This window comes from Misgurnus anguillicaudatus, chromosome 17, assembly GCF_027580225.2.
Source record: "Misgurnus anguillicaudatus chromosome 17, ASM2758022v2, whole genome shotgun sequence".
In the NCBI taxonomy this organism is placed as follows: domain Eukaryota; kingdom Metazoa; phylum Chordata; class Actinopteri; order Cypriniformes; family Cobitidae; genus Misgurnus; species Misgurnus anguillicaudatus.
Genome location: NC_073353.2, coordinates 35,479,848 through 35,505,561, shown reverse-complemented (window position 1 = coordinate 35,505,561; position 25,714 = coordinate 35,479,848). Strand labels below are relative to the sequence as shown.

Sequence of the window (25,714 nt, the reverse complement as noted above, 5' to 3'; positions counted from 1 at the left end):
GTTCATTGTTCTTCAATCTGGCATTTTTAAATACGGACGGAAAGCGTATCATGACCCTCTCAAGGTTTTAACGCTGGATGGTGGTCACCTTATGGATTAATCTCGAACCGAGTGAAGCGTTTCTCTTTTCTATAAACACCTTGCAAAACAATGAACATATACAGAAACTCAACATTACTGTCATGTGTCATCTTTGGTGCAGTACCCACTGAGAATAGACCCAGCAACCAAAGACGTCAAATAGTCCTTTGAGTCTGTGTTGTCCTTTTGAGTATCTCCTGTATTCTGGTTTATGAAGTCTGTTGCTATAGATACTGTAGCTGGAAGCTTTCATTGGGTTATAGACTTATCTCTTATCTTTGATCTTTTAACAGAGGTTGAAAAATATGTATTCTGTATCAACTATCATCAAGTGATGCTTGGATGACATTTTAAAATTGATCAGGCTAACTAGTTAGGATTTAACACATTGTGGTGATTTCATCTTTTTAAAAGTAGGTTGCATTTGATTAAGTCAGCATTAGATGTGACCTCACAAACCATTGAATGAACATTTGATGCATCAGGCACACATTATTGGAAACACTTTAGGAGTTTCAAACTCGATCCTACTGGTTGAATACTACAGGATTTCTGGAAGACATGTTGTAAACAAAGCTGAACTGTGATAGGTTGCTTTACATGTCAGTCATACAGGCTCTGGGGTGGTCCCGGGCCAATGAAAGCTGCTATATGGAGTCCAGGTCTGGCAACCGGAAATACAGTTTTATGTGTTATGTCCAGCTGCATGTTCATGCATGGCATGCATTAAGTATTGTGTTAAAAAAATATTGTTTTTCAAAGCTGTTGCTTTACTTTTTACCTCTAGTTAGTTATTAAAATTAACCAAAGTTAACGATTTATGTATATGTATATGTAAATATATATATATATATATATATATATATATATATATATATATATATATATATATATATATATATATACACATACATACATACACACATACATAAATACATACATACATACATATATACATATATTTATTTATTTATTTATTTATTTATTTATTTATTTATTTATTTATTTATTTATTTATTTATTTATTTATTTATATAACAAGCAAAAAACAACACCTAGATTACCTAGGAAACCAAAACAATTGTTATTTTTGACAAGCCATTTGTTCAATAGCTCAGTTTAGCAACTAGTCGGACCATTAAAAAAAAAAAAACCGGAAGTAAAGTTCGGATCTAGACGTGTATCGCGATAGCGCACGTCCGATGATACCGTCTACAATATTTAAGGCTTTTAATTGCCCATTGCAAATCTGCATGGCTACTTTTTTTTGACTAGTTAGAAGTTGTTTAAATTATAAAAAATTAAGTTATTAGAACTTAAGCCCATTCAACTTTATTTTTTTTATTTATACCAACTCCATACTAGTCAGAAAAGTTTAAATGACTTGTTAATTCAAGTTGTTTACATACAAATGTAAGTGCAACAAAAAAGTTTTTACAGTGTGCTTTTACAAAATCACACCAAGGCCTCATCGCTAGTGCTTAACTAGAATGCAAAAATTACATTTTGTTATGATGTTACAGCAGGTCTTTAATTTTAAGTAAATGGCTATATGGTAGATAAAGCACAGTTGAATTGTTTTTTTTTTTTTTTTGAGTAATTCTGATTTTATGCACATTTGTGAAGCTTCCTAAAGGGCACACTTAAAATTGAGGGGAAAGGTTTTTTATTTAGCCACGTGTTAGGCCTACTGTACAATAGAGGACATTTTTGTTTAAAAATGAGGAAAACAATGAATGAATATGTTTAATTAAATCATTATCAATATGTATCATCATTTCAACATACTGTTGATACTTATGCATTTACTTCGGGGTTTTTTATATTCATGATATTTTAATTTCTGCAAAAACAATCGTTGTACCCGATTCAAAATGTACATTTTTCTAAAGGTTAAATCAGAGACCTTAAAACACCTCTTAATGTTGACATACTTCCAACACAGGGAAGAATTGTAATACAGTGTTCCTTAATTTTATATAGCCACTAAAGTCATTGTTAATATATCATGAATTTTCCCCATTATATTTCCCCTAACCTTATCTGCACAACATCATGGGAAGTTCCTCTCTGAACAGCATGACTCTGAAATATCCAAGAAGTTTTCTTAAAATGGAAAAAATGGAGGACTGTGCAGTAAAATAATATTAGTGCTGTGTGCTGACAATAAAGTGCTTGTTATGTGTGTTTTTTGTATATATATATTTTGATTATGTGTGTGTGATAATGGACAGGACACAATAATTTTTTGGCCTAATATGTCTCGTCTCATCAGTGTTCTGGACTCTTTTGGCTTTTGGCTTCATGTGCCCACTACCTTATTAGGACACATCACGCTTTCTTTTCACGTCTGCGTTTCATAAAGATTTTCATTTGTTTTTCAGCACTTTGATTGATAGAGTTTGTCTTTGAATGTGTCACATTGCACGTTATGTCTGAATATTTATTATCTCGATGATCATTTTTCCAAACTTGAAAAGAATGTTGTTGACATCTGCAGTGACGCCCCTAATGCACACTTGAGGGATTTATAGTGTTGTACTTACATCATTCAGTCCATAGGGATTATATGTTGTAAACTTTTTTAGCACTGAACATGGGTCTACCTTTCTTACCAAAAGTAGAAAATAAACCTTTAAGCAAGTTTATTTTCTTAAAGGCTTTTGATCTTGCAGCTGTAACTCATAAATGTTGAAATGAAGATTGTTGTCATAAAGTTGTGCATCACATTCAAGTTGAAGATTATAAAATATAGTAGTTTAAAAAGTTTTTATGAAAAAATGAAATCATTGTAATGGAATATGGCAGTTTTCATTATAAACAATTTATCCGTATAGGTCATCATTATTATTATTTTTAATTCATGTGCTCTCATAATCTTTAATCAAAGCCTGAAAATGTACTTCTGCCCTCTTGTGGCGATCCTTTTTTGATGACATCAGCTTGATGGCTTGGGAAGAGCATCTATTTACCCCGCCCCTCCAAATGTCAGTATGCTTGCTGTGGGTGCTCTTTAACCCCTTCAGACCTGATTTTTCATGTGTTTAATCAGTGAGCCTTATTTTGATTGATTAAACAGCATTTTTATTGGTTTAAATTGGTTATGTCCATTTCAGAGGACATAGGGTCTGAAGGGGTTAATTGCATGAGGAGTCATGAGTGATATGCAAAGTGTTTTATCGATTAAACCTGATGCACGTATAAATCTCCTTCCCCTTTACATCGTCATGTCTTTAAAATGCATAATTGTTGGTTAATCGTTAAATTATAGTAAATTTAGACTCGTTTAAGACTCGTATTTTTAAAATTCATGTCTAGCACCAATCTAAATGATCAGTGGTATAAACACATAGATTCATTTAACAGCACTTTTAAGAATTACTTTATTTTAATTTAGTTAAAAATAAGGTCCTTCTTGTGTATTTAACTTTTGTTTTTCTTGTGAAATATTTTGGGATTTTAAGGCACTTGATAATAGAGAATAAATAAGGTTATGCCATTTTACTTAAAGGGATAGTTCACCTAAAAATAAAAAAATTCTGTCAACATTTACTCACCCTCATGTTGTTCTAGACCTCTAGGATTTTTTACATTTTGATAAATGATTGTAAGCACACAGCTGATTGTTACCATTGACTTCCATAGTAGGAAAACAAATATTATGGAAGTGTTGGATAAATGACGAATAAGATATTTTGATAAAAAAATTTAGGCACACACAGTTGATGGTACCCATTGAATTCCATTGTATTTGTTTTTCCTACTATGGAAGTCAAGCTATCAAAATAAAAAAAATCATACAGATTTAGAGCAATATGGGGGTAAATTATTCATTTTTGGATAAACTATCCCTTTAATGCTTCGTCTCCGCTGTTGTCGCATCTTTCCTCACTTGCATCCTAGGAGGGTGAAGCTAACTTTCTCGCTGCGTGTCACCCATCTCTTTCAATGAGGCGTTTCTAAATCTGGTTGTCATAAACAAATGAATACCGACCACTAGGGCTGGGTGATAAAACACTATCTATATGTTTCGTCGATAACGATAGAAAAAAAGTTTGATATGACGCCTGTTAAAGTGCCCATATTATGAAAAACTCACTTTTTCTGGGTTTTGGGGTGTTCATTTGTGTCTCTGATGCTCCCACACGCATACATACTTGGAAAAAAATCCATCCATGCTGTTTTGAGTGAGATACACGTTTCTGAATGTCCTCTGCCTTGAGTCTCAAATTACACGAGTTCAAACTCAGCGCCGTTGTGACGTCACTAGCCGTTTCGTCACATTCCATTTGAATTTTCCCGCCCACCACCCCACTCGCAGGTCTCCACCCACCAGGTAGCTAGAGAGCACAGAGCAGTCACTTCGCTGATACCCTCTATGCTGTTATCATGTCTCACGGAAATAACAGCGCTATTTGGATATTATGGATTATACTCCCGCCTACTTTTAAAAACAAAGTTTTAACGCGTGTTTATTTAAACCTAAAGAGTAATCTTATATACAGTGTGTTACGACGCAAAAAGCCGATTGTAGGCGATAAGACGTTCATGCGAAATCTGATGTAAACAACAGACTATGTATCTATATTTCACGGATTATACGCATTTGTGGACAAAAATGGTCATTGGATGTATTTGATTGGACTTTCATGGATTATTCACACATCTGAAACAGACTTGATTCGATTCGCGATCGGTAAAAACACAAAAGGTAAGAAGTCACGTTTATATTTTGCATGTTGTCATCTTCTGTCACAAAATACTACATTTATGATGCTAGAGCATCTGTATCTCAAAACAGAGACCATACATTCATGCTAATCCCGTAAATGATACCTTTTAAATGTATAGTATTGTGAATAATATTGTTTGTAATGTAGACCGTAGGCTATATAGATTTTTTTGTAGGCTAGATAGTTTGCAGAGTGGTTTCAAAAGTTAAAAAAAATATTTAACGGCGTTATCTTACAATTCTACATGAACTAAGTAATAGTGCTTTGCCAAACTAAGTGTTTTGCCAAACTAACCGAGACCGCGCCTTACCGCCCCGGCTTTTTCTGACGAGGCTAACCCCCGAGCCTCTTATAACTTTACAGTCCGGACCTCCCGCTAGCTTCTAGCAATTAGCCCGCGGCCCACAAGCAGTATACATCCCCCGCCGGGTCAAAATTTCTGTCATTTGCGAAAATAATGCGTTTGAAAATGTTTTATAATGGGAATGTTAACATTGTCCAGGGAAAATGAGTGTATTGTTGAAACTACTACATCACAATTTACTCTGGAATCATTGTGTGAGTTTCTTCTCCTGGAGTGTACTTATTAGTGATACTTTTCTGCTTGATTTGTCTGTTGGCAACATAAACCGTTAATAATAATATATAAAAATAACACAGTATTGTCTGTACTGCTCACGATACCACTGAGCACGCGCACGGGCACATGACATTAGTATTGGGGCGTGATCAAAGGAGCAGCAGCTCATAAATATGTAATGACTAGCTCAAAACAGCATCTGAAATGCATTGAAACAGAGGCTACTAGAGATGAGTAACAATCTTTTCCTACAAGCTATTTCGAGCAAACAACTTTTGAAACATGGAAACGAAACGAGGATGCACAAATAAAAATTGAGAAGCACCCTTTAAGTTCCATTTCTGAATGAAATCCATACTTTTCTATGTTTAATCAATTCACATTGGAAAACGCATGCAGACCACGCCCCCTATTTTCTTCATACGATATTCTGTTTCACTCGAATATTTTAGTAAAGTTACTCGCGACTTCTTTGTTATGTCTCACTGTTGATCTGTGTCTCTCATCGAGATGTTTTTGCGTTTGGATGGCATTTGAAGGTAAAAATAGTTAAACTGTGAAAAACACATCTTGAGACCCCTGCGCTCCGTTTCGTTCTCCTGCGAATCCATCCAGCAGTCGGATCAAGAACGTGTTTTATGCGAACGGCTCCACTTGTTCTTGGTTTGTGTCCTTTGTTGAGGCGTGTTGCCTGTAGTAGCAGGTGGTCTGCGCTGGCTGTGGACCTGTGAAAATATGACGGTTGTGGGTGTTAAATAAATGCCATTTTTAATTATTTATGAAAACTACTATTATATATCTGATGAAATAAATGCATAGGCTTATTGTGGCATCATTGGAGCATAAATGTGCATGGTCATGTTTAAATGTTTTCAAGTCAGAAAGTTACGCAATAAATTATTTTGCAGCATAGTCTTCTTGGACAAAGAAGGAAGTCTTGAGCTCTGAAATTGGCTGTACAACGAACTCCTTTATCTCAAAAGATCAAATTTGATTCCTCATAATACAACGTCCATCTTCCTCCAAAATGAGGAACCCCTCTGCATAACTTTGTCCACACATCACAGTAAAATAAAGCCAGATTGTAATATAATTACTGCTTTCTGTCACGGGTCCAGCCCTTTCTTTGACCAGGCCCTGTCTGCCAACGTTAATTTGCGTGCTCGACGGCTTTTCTGGAAGGGAGAGAGGCTGTACGGGAGAAGAAACAGGCATGAGGAAGCTTTTCCTTTCTGCCGTGTTTTGCGGGAGGAACCGAGCGGAGAGATAAGAACCAGATCTAATATACACTGTAAACACCAGGCAGGGTTCAACTTTGGTGCTCCGCTGGGTGCCTGGCACCATCCAGGTTTTAGCGTTTGGTGTTGTGAGCGTTTCTGTGATGTGGCCTCCATGGCCTTTTCCACTGGGCCGTGAGCGAAAGAAAGAGAGAGAGAGAGAGACTGAATGGGGCGATGTGAGGAACAGCTGGGGACAGACCGACTGAACGTCCAAGCTTAGAGCTCTCTCTGTAGTCTTGTGCTCTTAAATGGATAAGTATGTGACCATTAGAAGGGAACTTCTTCACAGACCTATCTTCAGGTAAGAGACACTGATCCTGAGGTATTCACGTGCCTTTTAGTTTAGTTGTTGAGAGCACTCTGTGAAAGGTTTGAAGTTTGTCTTGTGCCTATGAAGAAAGTTGGTGGTGGCAGTCTTGCTTGTTTAGAAGTTTTGATTACGGCATGTGCGTCCTCAAGAGGGAAATTTCACAAGTGATTTTTGTTTACACTAGATGACTGTGAGATTATTTAGAGGGCACATGCAGACTTTGTTAAAAAACTCTTGCTTTGTGTTTCAAGTAGGGCTGCCGATTGATTAATTGCAACTAATCGTTTGCAGAATAAAAGCTTTTGTTTACATAATATACTGTATGTGAGTGTATTGTGTATAATAGTTATGTAAATATAAATACACACTTATACAAATATAATTTTAAGGAAAATATTTATATAATAAATATTTATATATAATATAAATTATATATAAATATAAAAATGTATATGCTAGAGTTGTCAAAAATTAATCGTGATTAATCGCATACAAAATAAAAGTTTGTGTTTACATAATATATTTGTGTATGTATTGTATGTAATTATTATGTATATATAAATACACTCATACATCTATACATTTAAGAAAAATTTTATTTGGGCATATATATTTTTAATTTATATATAATATAAATATCTAAATATATATATTTATGTAAATGTGTCACGATCCTGGCAGCTTTCATGTATTTTTGTGTCTTGTTCATTGTGACAGGATCGTGGCATTGCAATCTGTGTTATGATGTCTTGTGGGGGATCTATTTTGACCTCAGTTGTGTGTGCTATGTGTGTTTCCCAGTTTTGAGTGTGGCCCCACCCCCTTGTTATCTAATTAATGATTAATTATTAGTTACTCCTGTTACCTGTTTACCTTGATTAGTTTCCCTATTTAATGTTCTGGTGTTTTCAGTCTTGTGCTCGTTCATTGTCTTCAATGTCTTCAGTAGTTTGGTTATGTTTGTCATGTTAGGCTTTGTTTGCTCCCTCGAGGGCTTTCTGTTATTTATTAAAACTCATTTTTGTTAAAGAGCTGCCTGCATTTGGGTTCTGTCTTTGAAAATCCTGACAGAATGAACGAGCCATTCAGGAACCCAGCGGGCAGCTCTGGTTTTGTTTTTTGTCAAGCATCAGTGTCCTCGTCAGCCTGTTTCCGGCCTGAGTCTTGTGTTCCTGATCTGTGTGTCTTGAGAGGGAGTTACTGGTCAGAGTATCTCGAGTGGGAATTCTGTGCCGAAGAGCCTCAAGAGTGTGTTCCCGCACGGTGAGCCTTGAGAGGATGTCCTGAGTCGAAGAGTCACGAGGGTGTGCTCCTGTCTGGAGAGGCACAAGAGTTTGTGCCCGCTCAGGGAGCCACGAGGGTGTGTGCTCGGTCGGTGAACCTCGAAAGTTCGTTTCCGGACAGAGAGCCTCCTGAGATTTTTGGTCAGAGACCTTCCAGAGTATGTCCTGGATCGGAGACTCTCAAGTGTTCCATGTCAGAGCAGTGGGACGTGTCCGAAGTCCGCGAGTTCTGGGTCATGCTTCATATTCGGAGTCCAGCTGTTTGTGGGAATCGTCAGTTCCCTTCTTGTCTTGGGACTCCGTTGCAAGCTATGTCTAGTTCCCTGACTTTTTGGACTTTCCCTGTTGCTTTTAATTTTGTTAATGTATGTGACTTATTGTGTTTCCTGGGGAACGCCAGGAGGCGTTCATTAAGAGGGGGGTAATGTCACGATCCTGGCAGCTTTCATGTATTTTTGTGTCTTGTTCATTGTGACAGGATCGTGGCATTGCAATCTGTGTTATGATGTCTTGTGGGGGATCTATTTTGACCTCAGTTGTGTGTGCTATGTGTGTTTCCCAGTTTTGAGTGTGGCCCCACCCCCTTGTTATCTAATTAATGATTAATTATTAGTTACTCCTGTTACCTGTTTACCTTGATTAGTTTCCCTATTTAATGTTCTGGTGTTTTCAGTCTTGTGCTCGTTCATTGTCTTCAATGTCTTCAGTAGTTTGGTTATGTTTGTCATGTTAGGCTTTGTTTGCTCCCTCGAGGGCTTTCTGTTATTTATTAAAACTCATTTTTGTTAAAGAGCTGCCTGCATTTGGGTTCTGTCTTTGAAAATCCTGACAAAATGTTTCTTAAATACATACATGTCGCAACTAATCGTTTGCAGAATAAAAGTTTTGTTTACATAATAAATGTGGGTGTACTCTGTATAATAATTATTTATATATAAATACACAATCATACATATGTAATGAAAACATAGGATTTTAAGAAAAACATATTATATATAAATATAAAAATGTATTTCTTAAATATATACATGCATGTGTGTATGTGTATTTATAAATAATTATTATACAGAGTACACCAACATATATTATGTAAACAAAACTTTTATTCTGCAAACGATTAGTCGCGACTTATCATTTGCAGAATAATCGTTTGCAGAATAAAAGTTTTTGTTTACATAATATATGTGGGTGTACTGTGATAATAATTATGTATATATAAATACCAGACTGATCTCATGGAAAGTCGTGTTATAGTCATGAAAAATGTGATTAATTTATTCGTGTCCATGGCAAAAAATTTTATAAATAGTTTTTTGTGCCCGTTGCACGATTTCTTTTTTGTTTCATTTTATGTATTGTTTTCTCGTTGTTTTTTCCTATTTTCTTACCATTGTCGCTTGGGTTTGGGGTTAAAATCATTCTATTTCTATTACATTTTTAGACATCTAAAACCCAACTCTAACCCCAATCCCAAGTGACAATGATTTAAAAATAGAAAAAAAGAGAAAACAATTCATAAAATGACACGAAAAAGAAAGTCGTTCACGGACACGAAAACCTATTTACAGAAATTTGTGCAAGTGACACGAAAAATACATTTGTGCTCAAGGCACGAATAAAAGCTGAATTTTAATTTTAAATAAATTAATCAAGTTTTTAGGGACTATAACATGACTTTTTCATGAGGTCATGCATATATAATTTTAAGGAAAACATATTATATAAATATGTATACACATGCAAATATTTCTTAAATATATACATGCATGTGTGTATGTGTATTTATACATATTATACACAGTACACCCACATATATATTATTATGTAAACAAAAACTTTTATTCTGCAAACGATTAGTCGCGATTAGGCAGCAAGACTAACGTAATCTCACTTGTCTTGTCTGAAAGTCTGAAATCAAAAAATGATAAACTAAAATATTTCTGGACCAACTTTTTAAGGCTGTTGTCTCATGGATTCGTTTTAAGAAACCCTGAGTTGAACTCATACAAAACAACATCTTAATAAAGTCTCCTGAGCCATGAAAGAGCACACTGGGGGCAATAACATTTGCTCGGGGTAGATCCAAAACATGACGTTCCCATGGGCACTTTTACTCTTATCTGCTTCTAGTCTGATATCAGCTTCAGTGAGTTTCAAAGGAATGGGAGCAAAATAGCCTTCACTAAACGTCCCCGTCTAATGCGGTTACACAGTCATTAGAGGCAGAACATTAAGCTGTGGTTCATTGCTTTGGTCTGTTGTTTCAAGCAGGTTGCTAATCACTTTCTTGCATGTAAAACAGATGCAGATGTGCAACAGGTACTTTTGCATGCTTTGGTAAGGGAGCAGGGGAAGTGTCACTGTTTACCAATTTCAAAGCAGAGCTTTAGGTTTTTCTTTTGATGAGGATTAGAAATCATTCGTTCTGTTTTAAAACCTGCCTTGTCTATTGCTTATAGACGGTTTCAGCAGCAACAACATAAACAAAAGCCTTTGTGAACTAAACGCAACTTCTGGTAGACTTCCGCATAGAATCAATAACAACAGAGTTCTTTTATAGTAATTTTTCTGATTATGCGCATGCGGCCAATGAAATCGTCTATACATGAGGGCGGCATCACACAGAAACATGATTCACAGATTGTTTCAGTACATTTTTAATACAAAAGTCTCTATTTTTTCCTCCTTCTTTTGTCTTTTGAAACTTTTTGTCAGCTGAATCCCCTTGACTTTAATTATACTTGAAGTACCCCCTGAGATTTAATCCCCCTGAAGTTAATATAATTTCAATAATTTAAAGGCGGAGTGCACGATTTCTGAAAAATGCTTTGGAAAAGGGAATCAGGCCGACTACCAATACACACCTGTAGCCAATCAGCAGTAAGGGGCGTGTCTACAAATCAACATAATTGCCTGGGTTGCGTTACGTTATGTGTGGGGCGGGTCTATCAAATGAAGGTCCAGAGTCTATTGGGGTAGGGGCGTGTTTGTTTAGTTGATTTCAAATGTCAACATTGTCTTTCAGAGATCATGCACCCTGCCTTTAATAGCTGTTTTATAAAAAAATAATTTTTATCTGTTTTAAAGTTTTTATCAGTAGATTTTTTATTATTATTGAACTTCATCTGGTAATTTTCTTTTATTGGTAGATAGCATCTGTCCATTTTGCATGAGTTCTTAGTTTTCTGATATATTGTACTGTTGTGTGGGTGATTCTCACGAATGTCAAGCATGAAAATGTAAAAATTGCTTAAATTTACTTTTTTTCACACCAGACATTGAAAAACAAAGTCTGGAGTAAATGGGAACATTAATTTAAAAACTTTTACTTATCATTTAACACTTTTTGTAACATAATTTAAAAAATTTGTCCTAGAAAATCTCATTACCGCAACAGTCAGAAAACATTAACACTGACATATTTTCAAAATGACATGACAAACCTGAAAGAACATAATTTGGAGATTCTGCACATGCATTTAAAATCAAAGTATTATGCTTCTATTAATTAAATTAACATTTAATAAGCATCTGTTGCGGTAATGATAATCAAAATGTCGTGTAAGCATTCTGACAAGACAATATTTTATATTAACTGTAAAAAATGATCTTACCTGGTAGCCATCTTGAAGTAACTGGTCCATGTGCTTGGTCCTTCAATTCAAACTTTTTTAAAATTCTGTATGTGTGCTTAAACTGTTCTCAAAAAGTGTTGCGGAGGATGGGAACATCAGGCATGGACACATCATTTTCCTAATTTTTCTTCATTATTATTATACATGAATATTCAGTAAATATTTTTCTGTCATCTAAAGTAGTCTAGCAAAACATCCATTTATTTTTTTTCTTAATATTTTTGTGTTAATTTGATTAAATTACAACATAACGCATGTTCAAACACAGCCGGACACATTGCGGTAATGAGAATTTCAGCAGAAAATGAGATAAAATTTCCAATGATAAATTCTTATGTTGAAATCACACATTGTGCAAGGTAGAACACAGTATTGTGTTAATTCTGATGCTTTTTAATGTTACTATATTACACATTTTAAAGCTAAAATCATTAGTGCCGTGGTGTTTCAATGGTTTCGTGAGAATCACCCGTGTAATGGTCACATGACATGCAGATTAAACAAATAAAAAATATTTTTTATTAGGAAGCGTTTTATTGTCTTACTTCCGCGAACCCCAATTTTGAAAATGATGGTCTAGAAACTTCTTTAGTACTGTACAATGTAAAAAATGCAGTATGAAATTAAAACAACTTGGTTATGCAAGTCCATTCAACCTATTATTTTAAGGTTTGCTTGTGATTAGTTGACATAACTTAAAAAAACAACTTGAAATTGTTTAAAGGCGGGGTGCATGATCTCTGAAAGCCAATGTTGACATTTGAAATCACCTAAACAAACACGCCCCTACCCCAATAGACTCTGGACCATCTTTTGATTGATCCGCCCCACATATACGCAACCCAGGCAACGATGCCAGTTAGTAGACTGTTTTGGTTCTCAGCCTGACTCCCTTTTCCAAATTGTTTTCAAAAATTGTGCAGCCCGCCTTTTACTTAATTTGTTAAGTTAAAGTAACATAAAAATATATATGTTGATTTGATTTTTTACAGTGTATGTGGTACTCAAAATTTTGTTGTTTATGTCTTGTTTTATAGTTTGCAAAACATTTTGTGACAAAACAATTGTTGCTCTGGGTGTTGTGATATGTCTTGTACTCCTGAATGTCCCCTGCGGTGTTTGCCTTAAAGTTTTCTCTCCATGCTTTTACCAACATCAGTCTGCTCTATGAGGGTAGTACATATCTAAATCTTGCAGGCGAGGTGGTGGAAAGTAGTCTTTTCCTATCACATGTTTGCAATAAGTAACAGTATGTCCCATTGGACATCTGCCGGCCATCCCATAGAATTTGATAAACGCACTGATGTTTACTACGGGAACAAAGAGGTAAAATGAGTAATTTATGGATGAACTGATTCCTGTTTCTTCTAATAAATTTCAAAAACGTCTCAGATTCTCATCGGATTTTCCAAGATGCCAAAGTATTTAATCAGAAGTACAAGAACACAAAAATGTATAGTTATGTACTCTTAAAGGGGACATCTCGTGAAAATCTGACTTTTTGTTTAAGTGCTATAAATGGGTCCCCAGTGCTTTTATCAACCTAGAAAATGTGAAAAAGATCAACCCAGTAACATAGTTTTGGTAAACCATTCTCTGCAAATATGTAAAAAATAGGTCATTGAAATTTGGCTCCCCCTGTGATGTCAGAAGGAGATAATACCGACCCTTAATCTGCACTATCCAACCACAACACTGCCATTTAGCGCAGAGATCAGCTCATTTGCATTTTAAAGGACACACCCAAAACGGCACATTTTTGCTCACACCTACAAAGTGGCAATTTTAACATGTCACAATAAATTATCTATATGATATTTTAAGCTAGATATTTACATACATACTCTTGGGACACCAACGGTTGTACAATCATTGACCAGCTCACCTCTCAGAAAAAAGGTACAAATGTTGTAACTGGGGTGGTACATTTTCAAAACGTACGCTTTTATACCCAAAATGTGCACATTGGTACCTCAAAAGTACATATCTTTACCAAAGTGTCACATATTGGGACCTTTTTAAAAGGTACCGTACTAGTGACAACTTTTGAACCTTTTTTCTAGTAGTGTACAGTACTTTTTTATCAAGATTTTTATATATGTGGTTCATCCAACCAGATTTTCCAGTCTGAACGATCCATTTTACTGCATGTTTTTTACACATGACTACCCGCTGGCAGAAAAGCCTGCATGGTGTGGCTATGAATACAGATTACCATTACAGTTATGAAACCTGCATACATGAAACATTTGTTTATAACAGAAAACAGCTGTGCGTGTTTTTGAGTGGTTGATAACATGTTATCTAGTATGACAGGGGAGTATAGAGTTGCATAATAAATACTAATACATTGCAAAATATTCCCTGTTTGAAGTGTGGAATGCAATCGATGAACTGAAAATGCAGCTTAGCTTGAAACCAAACCACGCAGAATGTAAAGAGCTCATCATGTTTACATACATAAGAGTATGTTTTACCTCTTTGATAAATTATGTATGCTTGTTGCCTCAAACCTCTAAAACATCAGCCAAGTATAAAGTGGTGTAGTTTTTGCTTTCAAGCCAACACTGTCTTGGCCCAGATGTGAAATTTTAGACAGAATATGTGTATGTTCACCCACCTAAAGGATTATTAGGAACACCATACTAATATTGTGTTTGACCCCCTTTTGCCTTCAGAACTGCCTTAATTATACGTGGCATTGATTCAACAAGGTGCTGAAAGCATTCTTTAGAAATGTTGGCCCATATTGATAAGATAGCATCTTGCAGTTGATGGAGATTTGTGGGATGCACATCCAGGGCACGGTGCTCCTGTTCCACCACATACCAAAGATGCTCTATTAGGTTGAGATCTGATGACTGTGGGGGCCATTTTAGTACAGTGAACTCATTGTCATGTTCAGGAAACCAATTTGAAATGATTTGAGCTTTGTGACATGGTGCATTATCCTAGAAGTAGCCATCAGAGGATGGGTACATGGTGGTCATAAAGGGATGGACATGGTCAGAAACAATGCTCAGGTAGCCAGTGGCATTTAAAGGATGCCCACTTGGCACTAAGGGGCCTAAAGTGTGCCAAGAAAACATCCCCCACACAATTACACCACCAGCCTGCACAGTGGTAACAAGGCATAATGGATCCATGTTCTCTGTTTACGCCAAATTCGGACTCTACCATCTGAACGTCTCAACAGAAATCGAGACTCATTAGACCAGGCAACATTTTTCCAGTCTTCAACTGTCCAATTTTGGTGAGCTTGTGCAAATTGTAGCCTCTTTTTCCTATTTGTAGTGGAGATGTGGTCTTCTGCTGTTGTAGCCCATCCACCTCAAGGTTTTGCGTGTTGTGGCTTCACAAATGCTTTGTTGCATACCTCGGTTGTAACGAGTGGTTAAGTTGCTCTTCTATCAGCTTGAATCAGTCTGCCCATTCTCCATTGACCTCTAGAATCAACAAGGCATTTTCACCCACAGGACTGCTGCATACTGGATGTTTTTTCCTTTTCACACCATTCTTTGTAAACCCTAGAAATGGTTGTGCGTGAAAATCCCAGTAACTGAGCGGATTGTGAAATACTCAGACCGGCCCGTCTGGCACCAGCAACCATGCCACGCTCAAAATTGCTTAAATCACCTTTCTTTCCCATTCTGACATTCAGTTTGGAGTTCAGGAGATTGTCTTGACCAGGACAACACCCCTAAATGCATTGAAGCAACTACCACATGATTGGTTTATTAGATAATTGCATTAATGAGAAATTGAACAGGTGTTCCTAATAATCCTTTAGGTGAGTGTGTGTATATATATATACCTTGCTAATTTATGCATCCAGTGAGCGTTGCAGCTCAGATTCAGTATCCTATCATCTGTGGTTCTGTTCTGAGAACATGCAGTACAAACACTGGTGTCAAGAAATCTGTCTGCCTGTCACGGTTGGTCAAAACCGGATAATGGAAAATAAACAGAAGACGAACCCAAACGCAAGATGTATGAAAATATAACTATTTATTACCAGAAACTAAAACACCCACGAGGGGGTAAAAACAGAAGGAAACATAAACACTGTGTAGGAACACAAAATAAACAGAATACGAGAACACTCGGATGAAAACTGGAAACATGAACACTATATCAACAGACATCAAACAACGCACGCACACCACACAGAGAACACAAGGGCATTATAAAGACACCACATCAATGGGGAACAGGTGAACATAATTAATCACTTAAGACATGATTACATAAGGGAGTAGGGTAAAAGTGACAAGACACTGGGAATACGTGTTACACAGATATGATGTGAATACACACGTATTCCCACATAAAACACTGCTGCCCTGGTCCTGCCCTCTGGATAATAACCAAGGTCAGGCAAGACCATGACAGCCACAAAACACTGGGAACACGTGTCACACAGATATGATGTGAACACACGTGTTCCCACGTACACACACTGCTGCCCTGACCTTGCCCACAGAACATAGACCTGATCTACACTAAGGTCTGGCAAGATCACGACAGCAACAAGACACCGGGGACATGTTGCAGCCACACACAGAATGTGATCCCACATGTCCCCACACAGAACATGATACTGCCACGGTCCTGTCAGATGCACTCAGACCTAATCTAGCACGGATGTCTGACAGGACCATGACAGTACCCCCCACTTAAAAGACGGATACAAGACGTCACAAACAAAAACAAACAAAAACATTAAACACGAGGAACGAAAGACTGAACAACAGAAGACAACCACAACAACATTACAACGAACAACAGAGGTAAACAAACATAGGTGACAAAAGGATTGGGGTGATTTAACAAAAACAATAAATGATGAAGGGGAGGTGGGGAAAAAACAGGGGAAACAAAATGTCCATGGGGCACATGAGTCTTAGGGTCCCGCGGCTGAAAAGCCGACCGGTGACGTGTCTCCGGCTGCGCCGGCGGGTGACGTGTCTCCGGCTGCGCCGGCGGGTGACGTGTCTCCGGCTGCACCGGCGGGTGACGTGTCTCCGGCTGCACCGGCGGGTGACGTGTCTCCGGCTGCACCGGCGGGTGACGTGTCTCCGGCTGCACCGGCGGGCGACGTGTCTCCGGCTGCACCGGCGGGCGACGTGTCTCCGGCTGCACCGGCGGGCGACGTGTCTCCGGCTGCACCGGCGGGCGACGTGTCTCCGGCTGCACCGGCGGGCGACGTGTCTCCGGCTGCACCGGCGGGCGACGTGTCTCCGGCTGCACCGGCGGGCGACGTGTCTCCGGCTGCACCGGCGGGCGACGTGTCTCCGGCTGCACCGGCGGGCGACGTGTCTCCGGCTGCACCGGCGGGCGACGTGTCTCCGGCTGCACCGGCGGGCGACGTGTCTCCGGCTGCACCGGCGGGCGACGTGTCTCCGGCTGCACCGGCGGGCGACGTGTCTCCGGCTGCACCGGCGGGCGACGTGTCTCCGGCTGCACCGGCGGGCGACGTGTCTCCGGCTGCACCGGCGGGCGACGTGTCTCCGGCTGCACCGGCGGGCGACGTGTCTCCGGCTGCACCGGCGGGCGACGTGTCTCCGGCTGCACCGGCGGGCGACGTGTCTCCGGCTGCACCGGCGGGCGACGTGTCTCCGGCTGCACCGGCGGGCGACGTGTCTCCGGCTGCACCGGCGGGCGACGTGTCTCCGGCTGCACCGGCGGGCGACGTGTCTCCGGCTGCACCGGCGGGCGACGTGTCTCCGGCTGCACCGGCGGGCGACGTGTCTCCGGCTGCACCGGCGGGCGACGTGTCTCCGGCTGCACCGGCGGGCGACGTGTCTCCGGCTGCACCGGCGGGCGACGTGTCTCCGGCTGCACCGGCGGGCGACGTGTCTCCGGCTGCACCGGCGGGCGACGTGTCTCCGGCTGCACCGGCGGGCGACGTGTCTCCGGCTGCACCGGCGGGCGACGTGTCTCCGGCTGCACCGGCGGGCGACGGGTCTCCGGCTGCACCGGCGGGCGACGGGTCTCCGGCTGCACCGGCGGGCGACGGGTCTCCGGCTGCACCGGCGGGCGACGGGTCTCCGGCTGCACCGGCGGGCGACGGGTCTCCGGCTGCACCGGCGGGCGACGGGTCTCCGGCTGCACCGGCGGATGACGGGTCTCCGGCTGCACCGGCGGATGACGGGTCTCCGGCTGCACCGGCGGATGACGGGTCTCTGGCTGCACCGGTTCCGAGGCCCTCTTCGTCCTTCTCCTCCTTCCTCTCGACGCAGGGAGAGCAAGTCCGAGACTGGCCCCGGGAGTAGTCTCTAACACCGGGGAGACAGGAGTAGACCTCTCCAGCCGGGTAGCCCCGGTCCTAATGGCCCTCAAGCCGGCCTGCGTCTGGCGGGATCCAGCAGGTCCGGTTGGCCGCCGCCTGGCGTAAACTTCGGGTCCGCATACGAGTGGGTCATAGAATTCGTAACCCGACTCGTATGCGGGACGTGAGCCCCTTCCCCGTACCGCCAGGCGGCTACCGGCAAACATCTCGCTGGGTTCTGTTTGGTGCGTGCGTTATGTCACGGTTGGTCAAAACCGGATAATGGAAAATAAACAGAAGATGAACCCAAACGCAAGATGTATGAAAATATAACTATTTATTACCAGAAACTAAAACACCCACGAGGGGGTAAAAACAGAAGGAAACATAAACACTGTGTAGGAACACAAAATAAACAGAATACGAGAACACTCGGATGAAAACTGGAAACATGAACACTATATCAACAGACATCAAACATCAAACAACGCACGCACACCACACAGAGAACACAAGGGCATTATAAAGACACCACATCAATGGGGAACAGGTGAACATAATTAATCACTTAAGACATGATTACATAAGGGAGTAGGGTAAAAGTGACAAGACACTGGGAATACGTGTTACACAGATATGATGTGAATACACACGTATTCCCACATAAAACACTGCTGCCCTGGTCCTGCCCTCTGGATAATAACCAAGGTCAGGCAGGACCATGACAGCCACAAAACACTGGGAACACGTGTCACACAGATATGATGTGAACACACGTGTTCCCACGTACACACACTGCTGCCCTGACCTTGCCCACAGAACATAGACCTGATCTACACTAAGGTCTGGCAAGATCACGACAGCAACAAGACACCGGGGACATGTGGCAGCCACACACAGAATGTGATCCCACATGTCCCCACACAGAACATGATACTGCCACGGTCCTGTCAGATGCACTCAGACCTAATCTAGCACGGATGTCTGACAGGACCGTGACACTGCCACACTTTGCCACAAAAAGTCAGCACAGCTTTCAGGGGAAAACTTTGGCCCATAGTTCAGAAATGTTCCTCATCAAAGCCAGTAAATATTAGAAGTTTAATGAAAACACAATCATAAACCAGCCTCGTTTACCCCAGGAGAGCTGATTGTGTATTCATCACTGGGGAGAGTCGGCTTTCAAAGCATTGACCTCAACACGCATCCATTAACATTTCTGACTCCTTTCTGAAAGAAAAGTAGTGTTTTTAGAGCATAAAATAGCTGGAATGTAATATATCATGTGACTTACTATGGTTAGTGTCATGCTAAGATTAAACTTTACTTGTGGGTAAGGATTAAAATATATTGCCTCACTAAGCTGTCACAAGCGTTTTATAAAGTGTATTTATAAATTTGAGTGATTTATGAGACTGCTGATAATAATGTGTTGAATCAATAATTGGTCTTGTGTGTAAATGGATATGAATAATATTTCTGCTGATATATCAGACTTGAATTGTTTGTCATATTAATATCACTGTCAGACCAGCTTACTTTTCCTCTGTAAATACTGGAATTTTATTAGCGTTATGTAAATAAGTCAAATTGATCACAGGCATAAATTTTGTCATTGATTTACCAAATTCATACATTAGTTTATAGATTGATGATAATCAGTAAAAATAAGCTTCTGGGTTCTTCTTTTTATAATCCTGCATTCCTCTAACTTAGCATGTAATGGTATACATATTTTTATGTCATTTTTTTCACAAAGACAAAAAACACAAACGATTAATGAACTAATAATATCTCTTATTTGACCCATGAAAGTTTTTAAGTATAGTAGGTAAAGAAAAATATATTCATAATTATTATGCACAATAAAAGTTTATCTAGTTTAATAAATTTTCAGTTTCTCATTCACTGAAATTACATTTGTGACATCGTCCTCATATAGGCCACATTGCTTTCTTAATATGGGCATTAGCCATGCTCGTTTTGGAGCTTGAAAGACCCATTCCTAATAAACTATCATTTTGTAAAGTGCTTAGGACATTCACATGTACTGTATGCATTCGGCAGATATTTCTATCCCATGCGACAGTGCATTCAAGCTATACATATTTATTTCATGAGTTTCTGTGTTCACTGGTGGTCAGACTCATGACCTTAGTAATGATGACACAATGCAACTCATTTGAAACTCATTAAACATTTATATGTTTATATTATAATACATTTTGTTGCAAGTAACTTTAATGTATTATAGGTCCAAAGGAGACATGTTGTTGTTGTCTGACACCCTTTAGTCATTTTAGTGGTGTACACTTTAAATCAATGAATCACTGTTTTTTTAAGATTCTCTTAATGGTTTTTAATCAGTTTTAATCCACTGAAATCTCTCCATTTGTAAGTGTTTGATTGTTTTAATGGCTTTTATTTGCCTTCAAAGACACATTAGCTCACAGTATTCAGGCTATGGTTGACTTTTTTCTAAAGTTATGTCCAACAGAAAAATGTGTTGTTATTATTTGTAGGCATATTTTTTGGCCAAAAATTCATTTGGTTTCTAGTCAAACGGATCTGCTTTCATCACATATGACAGTGCAACAAAGCATCTAAGATTTGTCAAAAATGTTGTCAATCCGACTGAATTTAATCCGATTGAAGGTTACGAAAACACAGTTTACATGCACTCTAAGGATTGCCATCTGATTAAAATGTTTGTTTACATGTACATTCTATATAATTCGAACCAAACGTCTGCGCAAGCGCACAGCCAGGGTTGCCAGATTCCCGTATCAAAACCATCCGAATGGACGTTCAAAACTAGATCAAAACTACTCAATTTTTCTTCCAAATTTTTTACCATTGTCGCTTGGGGTTGGGGTTAGAACGACTTTCTGTTACATAAAATTACGTCCTCCTAACCCAAACCCAACTCTAACCCTAACCCCAAGCGACAATGGTTTAAAAATCAGAAGACAAAACGTATAAACCAATACAGACATCCTAACCCAAACCAGAACTCAAACCCTTACCCCAAGCAACAATGGCTTAAAAATCAGAAGACAAAAAGTATAAACCAATACTTAAACTGACATCCAACCCCAAGTCTAACCCCAACCCCAAGCGACAATGGTTTAAAAATTGAAAAAAAATTGAGTAGTTACCGTCCAGAAGCGGCATGATCCTGCCGATCGTCGCATAACGTGACGCCATCACCTTCCGGGATTCCCTTTCGTCTATATCCGACGCTGAGGGATTAGCATGAAAGCAACGGAGTTCCCATTTTGTCGATATAGTGACGCATAGGGGCACCCTTCGCGTCTTCATACTGACGCTGAAGGCGTTTGAACATGCTTCAGATTTTGACGCCTTGGGGAGTGAGAATGTGTTGCAAGCAATGACTATTTACACGTCAAATACCAATAACTAATCAACAAAATCCTTTCATCTTTAACCTGCAAAAAAAATAGAAACACGTGAAAATAGTTTAAACAGTAGCCCAAATCAGAACTCGAATAAAAGCAGACGACTTGGGAACGTTGTGCACAGCATCTCTCGTTGAGTTCACGCTTTATCTCTGGATAAATGTCAAAGTTGAGTTGGAGAAAGTCGTTTGAAAAGTTGTTCACAATTTTCGAAAAGGCACGATGCTATTTTATTGCTTTTTATTACACGGCTCTCTGGAATGCTTGATTCTGATTGGTCAGTTGAGACATTTGCAGGTTCGTTCTTTTCAAATAATAACCGCTCCAAAGTAATAACGCATAGTCGGACTACTTGTATGTTTTAAATCCCTCCGTGCCAACAAAGATTACTGTTTGGCGCCATCTTGTGACAAACACTGGACAACCACAATTAAGAATGGAACATTTTGACATTAATTTTAACATGTACGGAAAAAAACAAAACATTTAAACAGTGGATAGAAGAACGAACAACGACAAAACACAGAGAGCTTACTGAGACTAAACTTGACAAAATAGAGCATGACAGCTGCGAAGCCAACACCAAAAAAAAACAAAAAAACAGAATGGGCATTAAAACTTCTTAAAGACTGGCTAAAACAGAAAAAAATGGAGACAGACAAGTATGAAGCAGAGGATCTTAATAAGGTATTGCGATCATTTTATGCATCTGTGCAAAGTTTCGCGGAAGGACAAAAATGTTAATATAAAACAAATATGCCAATAAAATGTTTCAAATTCATATTCATGTCCAGTTTTTTTTCTTATGTGGCAAGTAGCCGTGTAATCTGCTTCGCGTCGGGTCCTGATCACACTGTCGGGGCTTATTTCCCAATAACTACCGGCAGCCTCTACATTATCCCTTACATGTAGCATAATGTTATAAGTAATAATAAATGCTGAAGAATGTACAGCACATGACCCCATTACCTTAATAATGCATGTTGCTGTTGCCTTGCTATTGCATGTTTCTGTGATGACATACGTAAAGAGGTAAATATAAGACGTGAACTAGCACAAATTTTCTGCACATGTGCACAATGAAGTTTTGCATCCAATTGAGAAAATACTACGTTGCATTCGTTTATATGCATACTTCTCTCCTGCTGATCGGATCACAGATCGCACTTTACCCCCACTTCAATATGTTAGAAATTTAAATCCAATAGACCTCGATTGTATTGATTAAGGTTGTTACATGAAGGCTTTTCAAAACAATTGAGCCATTTGGTTGCATGTACTGTAAACGTAGCTAGTGCATTGTGAATTGCATTTACAGTGCAACTTCCTCAACTGTCAGGTAAAGACATAGACATCTCCTGAGGGGTGGGATTTCCATGTTAGCTGTTTATTTAAAGGGTAAGAGGTCAGTACATTAGTGCGCTCTGTGCTGCCAAAACAGGACTAATGTTAGTCTTGAGTTTAGTGCTTCTGCTTCACTGCCACAAATGGGAACCCAAGAGGTTAGTTTACAACACAGTGTAAACCAACCTGCTCTGTGGCCGGCCATTGGGATGTGTGTACGGTACTTTGAGCTTGGTGGAGGTGAAGAAAAAGATGTTTGTTTAAGAAAAGCTCTGCTTGGCTGAAGGAATAGGTCCTTGGCATTGCATATTACTGCAAACTGCATATGTCAACCCGGGTTGAGCAAATTATTAGAGCAACTGAAGTACTCTAGTAAAATCCATATCGGCAATACAGAGGAGAGTTTGTGTTCATGCATGGCCACCATTCTTTTTAAAAGCCCACCTTTGTTGCAATTGTGAAATTGTATATCCAAATATAATAAGAAATTACATTGCAAATAAAAGAAAGTAAAAGTTTATAAAAGTCAGTTGCAATCTGTATAGAGAAAAGGTAGCATCTATATACTTACTAACATCTTCCATTGTGTTCTGCAAATGACAGAAATGTTGTAAAGGTTTGGAAAGATGAGAGTTGGTTTAAATAAAACAGTAGCTTACCTAAAAATGAAAATTAAAAGGTATGTGCCTGCAGCAAGGTATCTTGGAGTAAATACACTCTTAAAAAATAAAGGTGCTTCATGGTGCCATTGAATACGGGTTTTCATACATTTTTGTAGGGCTGCATAACAATTAATTGCAACTAATCGTTTCTAGAATAAAAGTTTTTTGTGTGTGTATTGTGTATAATAATTATGTATATATAAATACACACACACACATGCATGTATATATTTAAGAAATATTTGAAGAGTTTGGTTCCAAAACGCAATAAATGCCATTTTTGAAAAAAATGAGTTACTGCCAGAATCAGTATTATATCAGGTCAGTATTTAAAAGTAAATTCTTAATTTTACGCAAAATCCAATATACGCCGTGTTATTCTGTCATTTTTTCTCCCTTTTTCCCAAAACACAATAAACACCACTCCTCCTTTTCCACAGAATGCAATAAATCCGCTCCACAAATTACAGCTCACCATTCCACGCAATGTAAACAAACAATGGCGTCGCGTTGAGTACACGGAATCCTAGTTTTCTTCATCTATTTTGTACTTCTTGATCAACAAACAAACAAAATATTACTTTAATGGCATTGATAAACCTTTGATGTTTTTTTGTAACGGGAAAAAAAACTTCAGCCATCAACATCTAATAATTCACGCGAGAGGCACTCGACACATTGACCCCAGAGGATCTTATGAAAATCTTTCCGTAATTTTACTCAAAGTCAACGAAAATCGAGCAGGACCAAAACATTTTACAGCTGATCACTGTGAAAAATGTTAAGCAACGACGATAAGTATAATCGGAGCAATGACAGTGTTCTTAATATGACAAAGTAAGTATTTTGATTAATGCCATTAATGTTTATTTTTTTATCAGTGTATAACACTAGTCAACTAAATGAATATAAAATGGCAAAGATGAATGCACATTTATATAGGCTATTGATTCAATAGATTTATAGCATTTTGAAAAAAACTTGTCATGGATTTATTGCATTTTGTGGAAAAAATAATAAATGAAATAAAAAAAAACGTTTTTATAATAAATCTTTGAAAATCAATGGATTTGAATTTTTTATGTTTTTATAACCTAAAGATGCTATGTGAAAGTTTGTAACAGAAAATAGTGGTTTTCATCTTGTCACTTTCTTGGTATAGAAACAGTGCCGCTGCTAGCCATTTTGGTGCCCTAAGCATAATTCCTTTATAATGCCTCCCAACCCTGAGAAAAAAAACTTTTGTTTTTGCCAGTTTAATTTTTATTACCAACCATATAACTTCATTGCAGAGAGCAAAATCTTCATAGCTTTAGCCAACACACACTACACATTTGAAAGTGAAAACTTTTAAAGAATAGCAAAATAGAAAATAATTACCAAACTTAAATTATCAAAATAATCCAGACATGTTTTTCACAAGTACAATGTCACTTTAAATAAATGACATTAAATAAACATCAATAAACAAGAATTATCAATATTTCATATCAAGATTCAGAGAACTAATTGTCACAGTAATGTTTGCTTCATTTCATAAATAATGACGTTTTATATTTATATATTTAAGAGTCATGAATTGTTAGCCTACCATGTGCACTGACTGCTAACGTTAACTTTGACTGAGAAAGTTTTAACCACCGTCACGTCAAAATAAACCACAAAATAAACTACTGCTCAATATCTAAAGAACGTAGTGAAAGTAACAGCTGGCGTCAGTTATTTGTAAAATGCATATGCATAGGTAATGTTTTACAGTAAAATCTCAATTTAGCTTGCAATGAAGTTATAAATTATAACAACATAGTTTGCTAACATTAAAGTCAGCACCGCAAGTTCGAGGCGCATTACGATTAGCTGCAGCTGCAGCCCATGCGCATTTCCCTTATTAGGAATGATTAAACATGATGGACTTACCTGCAAGTGATGTACGGGCATCATCCCGCAGTTTCTTTTTTTTCCGATCCTGACTCCTGCTGTCTTTTCGGGCCATTTCCTAAAGTTGCCTACTGACTGGCCGTTTCTCAACCCAAAGCCTGCAACCTGCGCGAGGTCGCATATGCAGGCTGCATACATCATCAAGCCTGGTTTATTTCAGTTAACTGAACATTACATT

The 25,714-nt window shown here is 38.8% G+C and overlaps 1 protein-coding gene across 5 annotated transcripts in view; it reads left to right on the top strand.

Moving 5' to 3' along the window:
* pde1a (phosphodiesterase 1A, calmodulin-dependent) overlaps nt 1-25,714 on the top strand; it is a 180,361-nt gene that overhangs the window by 98,645 nt on the left and 56,002 nt on the right. Inside the window, exon 1 of one of the 5 annotated variants that reach the window (XM_073854684.1) lies at nt 6,575-6,975. The exons of the other annotated variants lie outside the window; for them this stretch is intronic. Within the exon in view, the coding sequence (XP_073710785.1) occupies nt 6,923-6,975 (53 nt within the window). The 5' untranslated portion in view covers nt 6,575-6,922. Of the gene's footprint in view, nt 1-6,574; nt 6,976-25,714 lie in introns of those variants that run through there. 5 annotated transcript variants of the gene reach the window in all.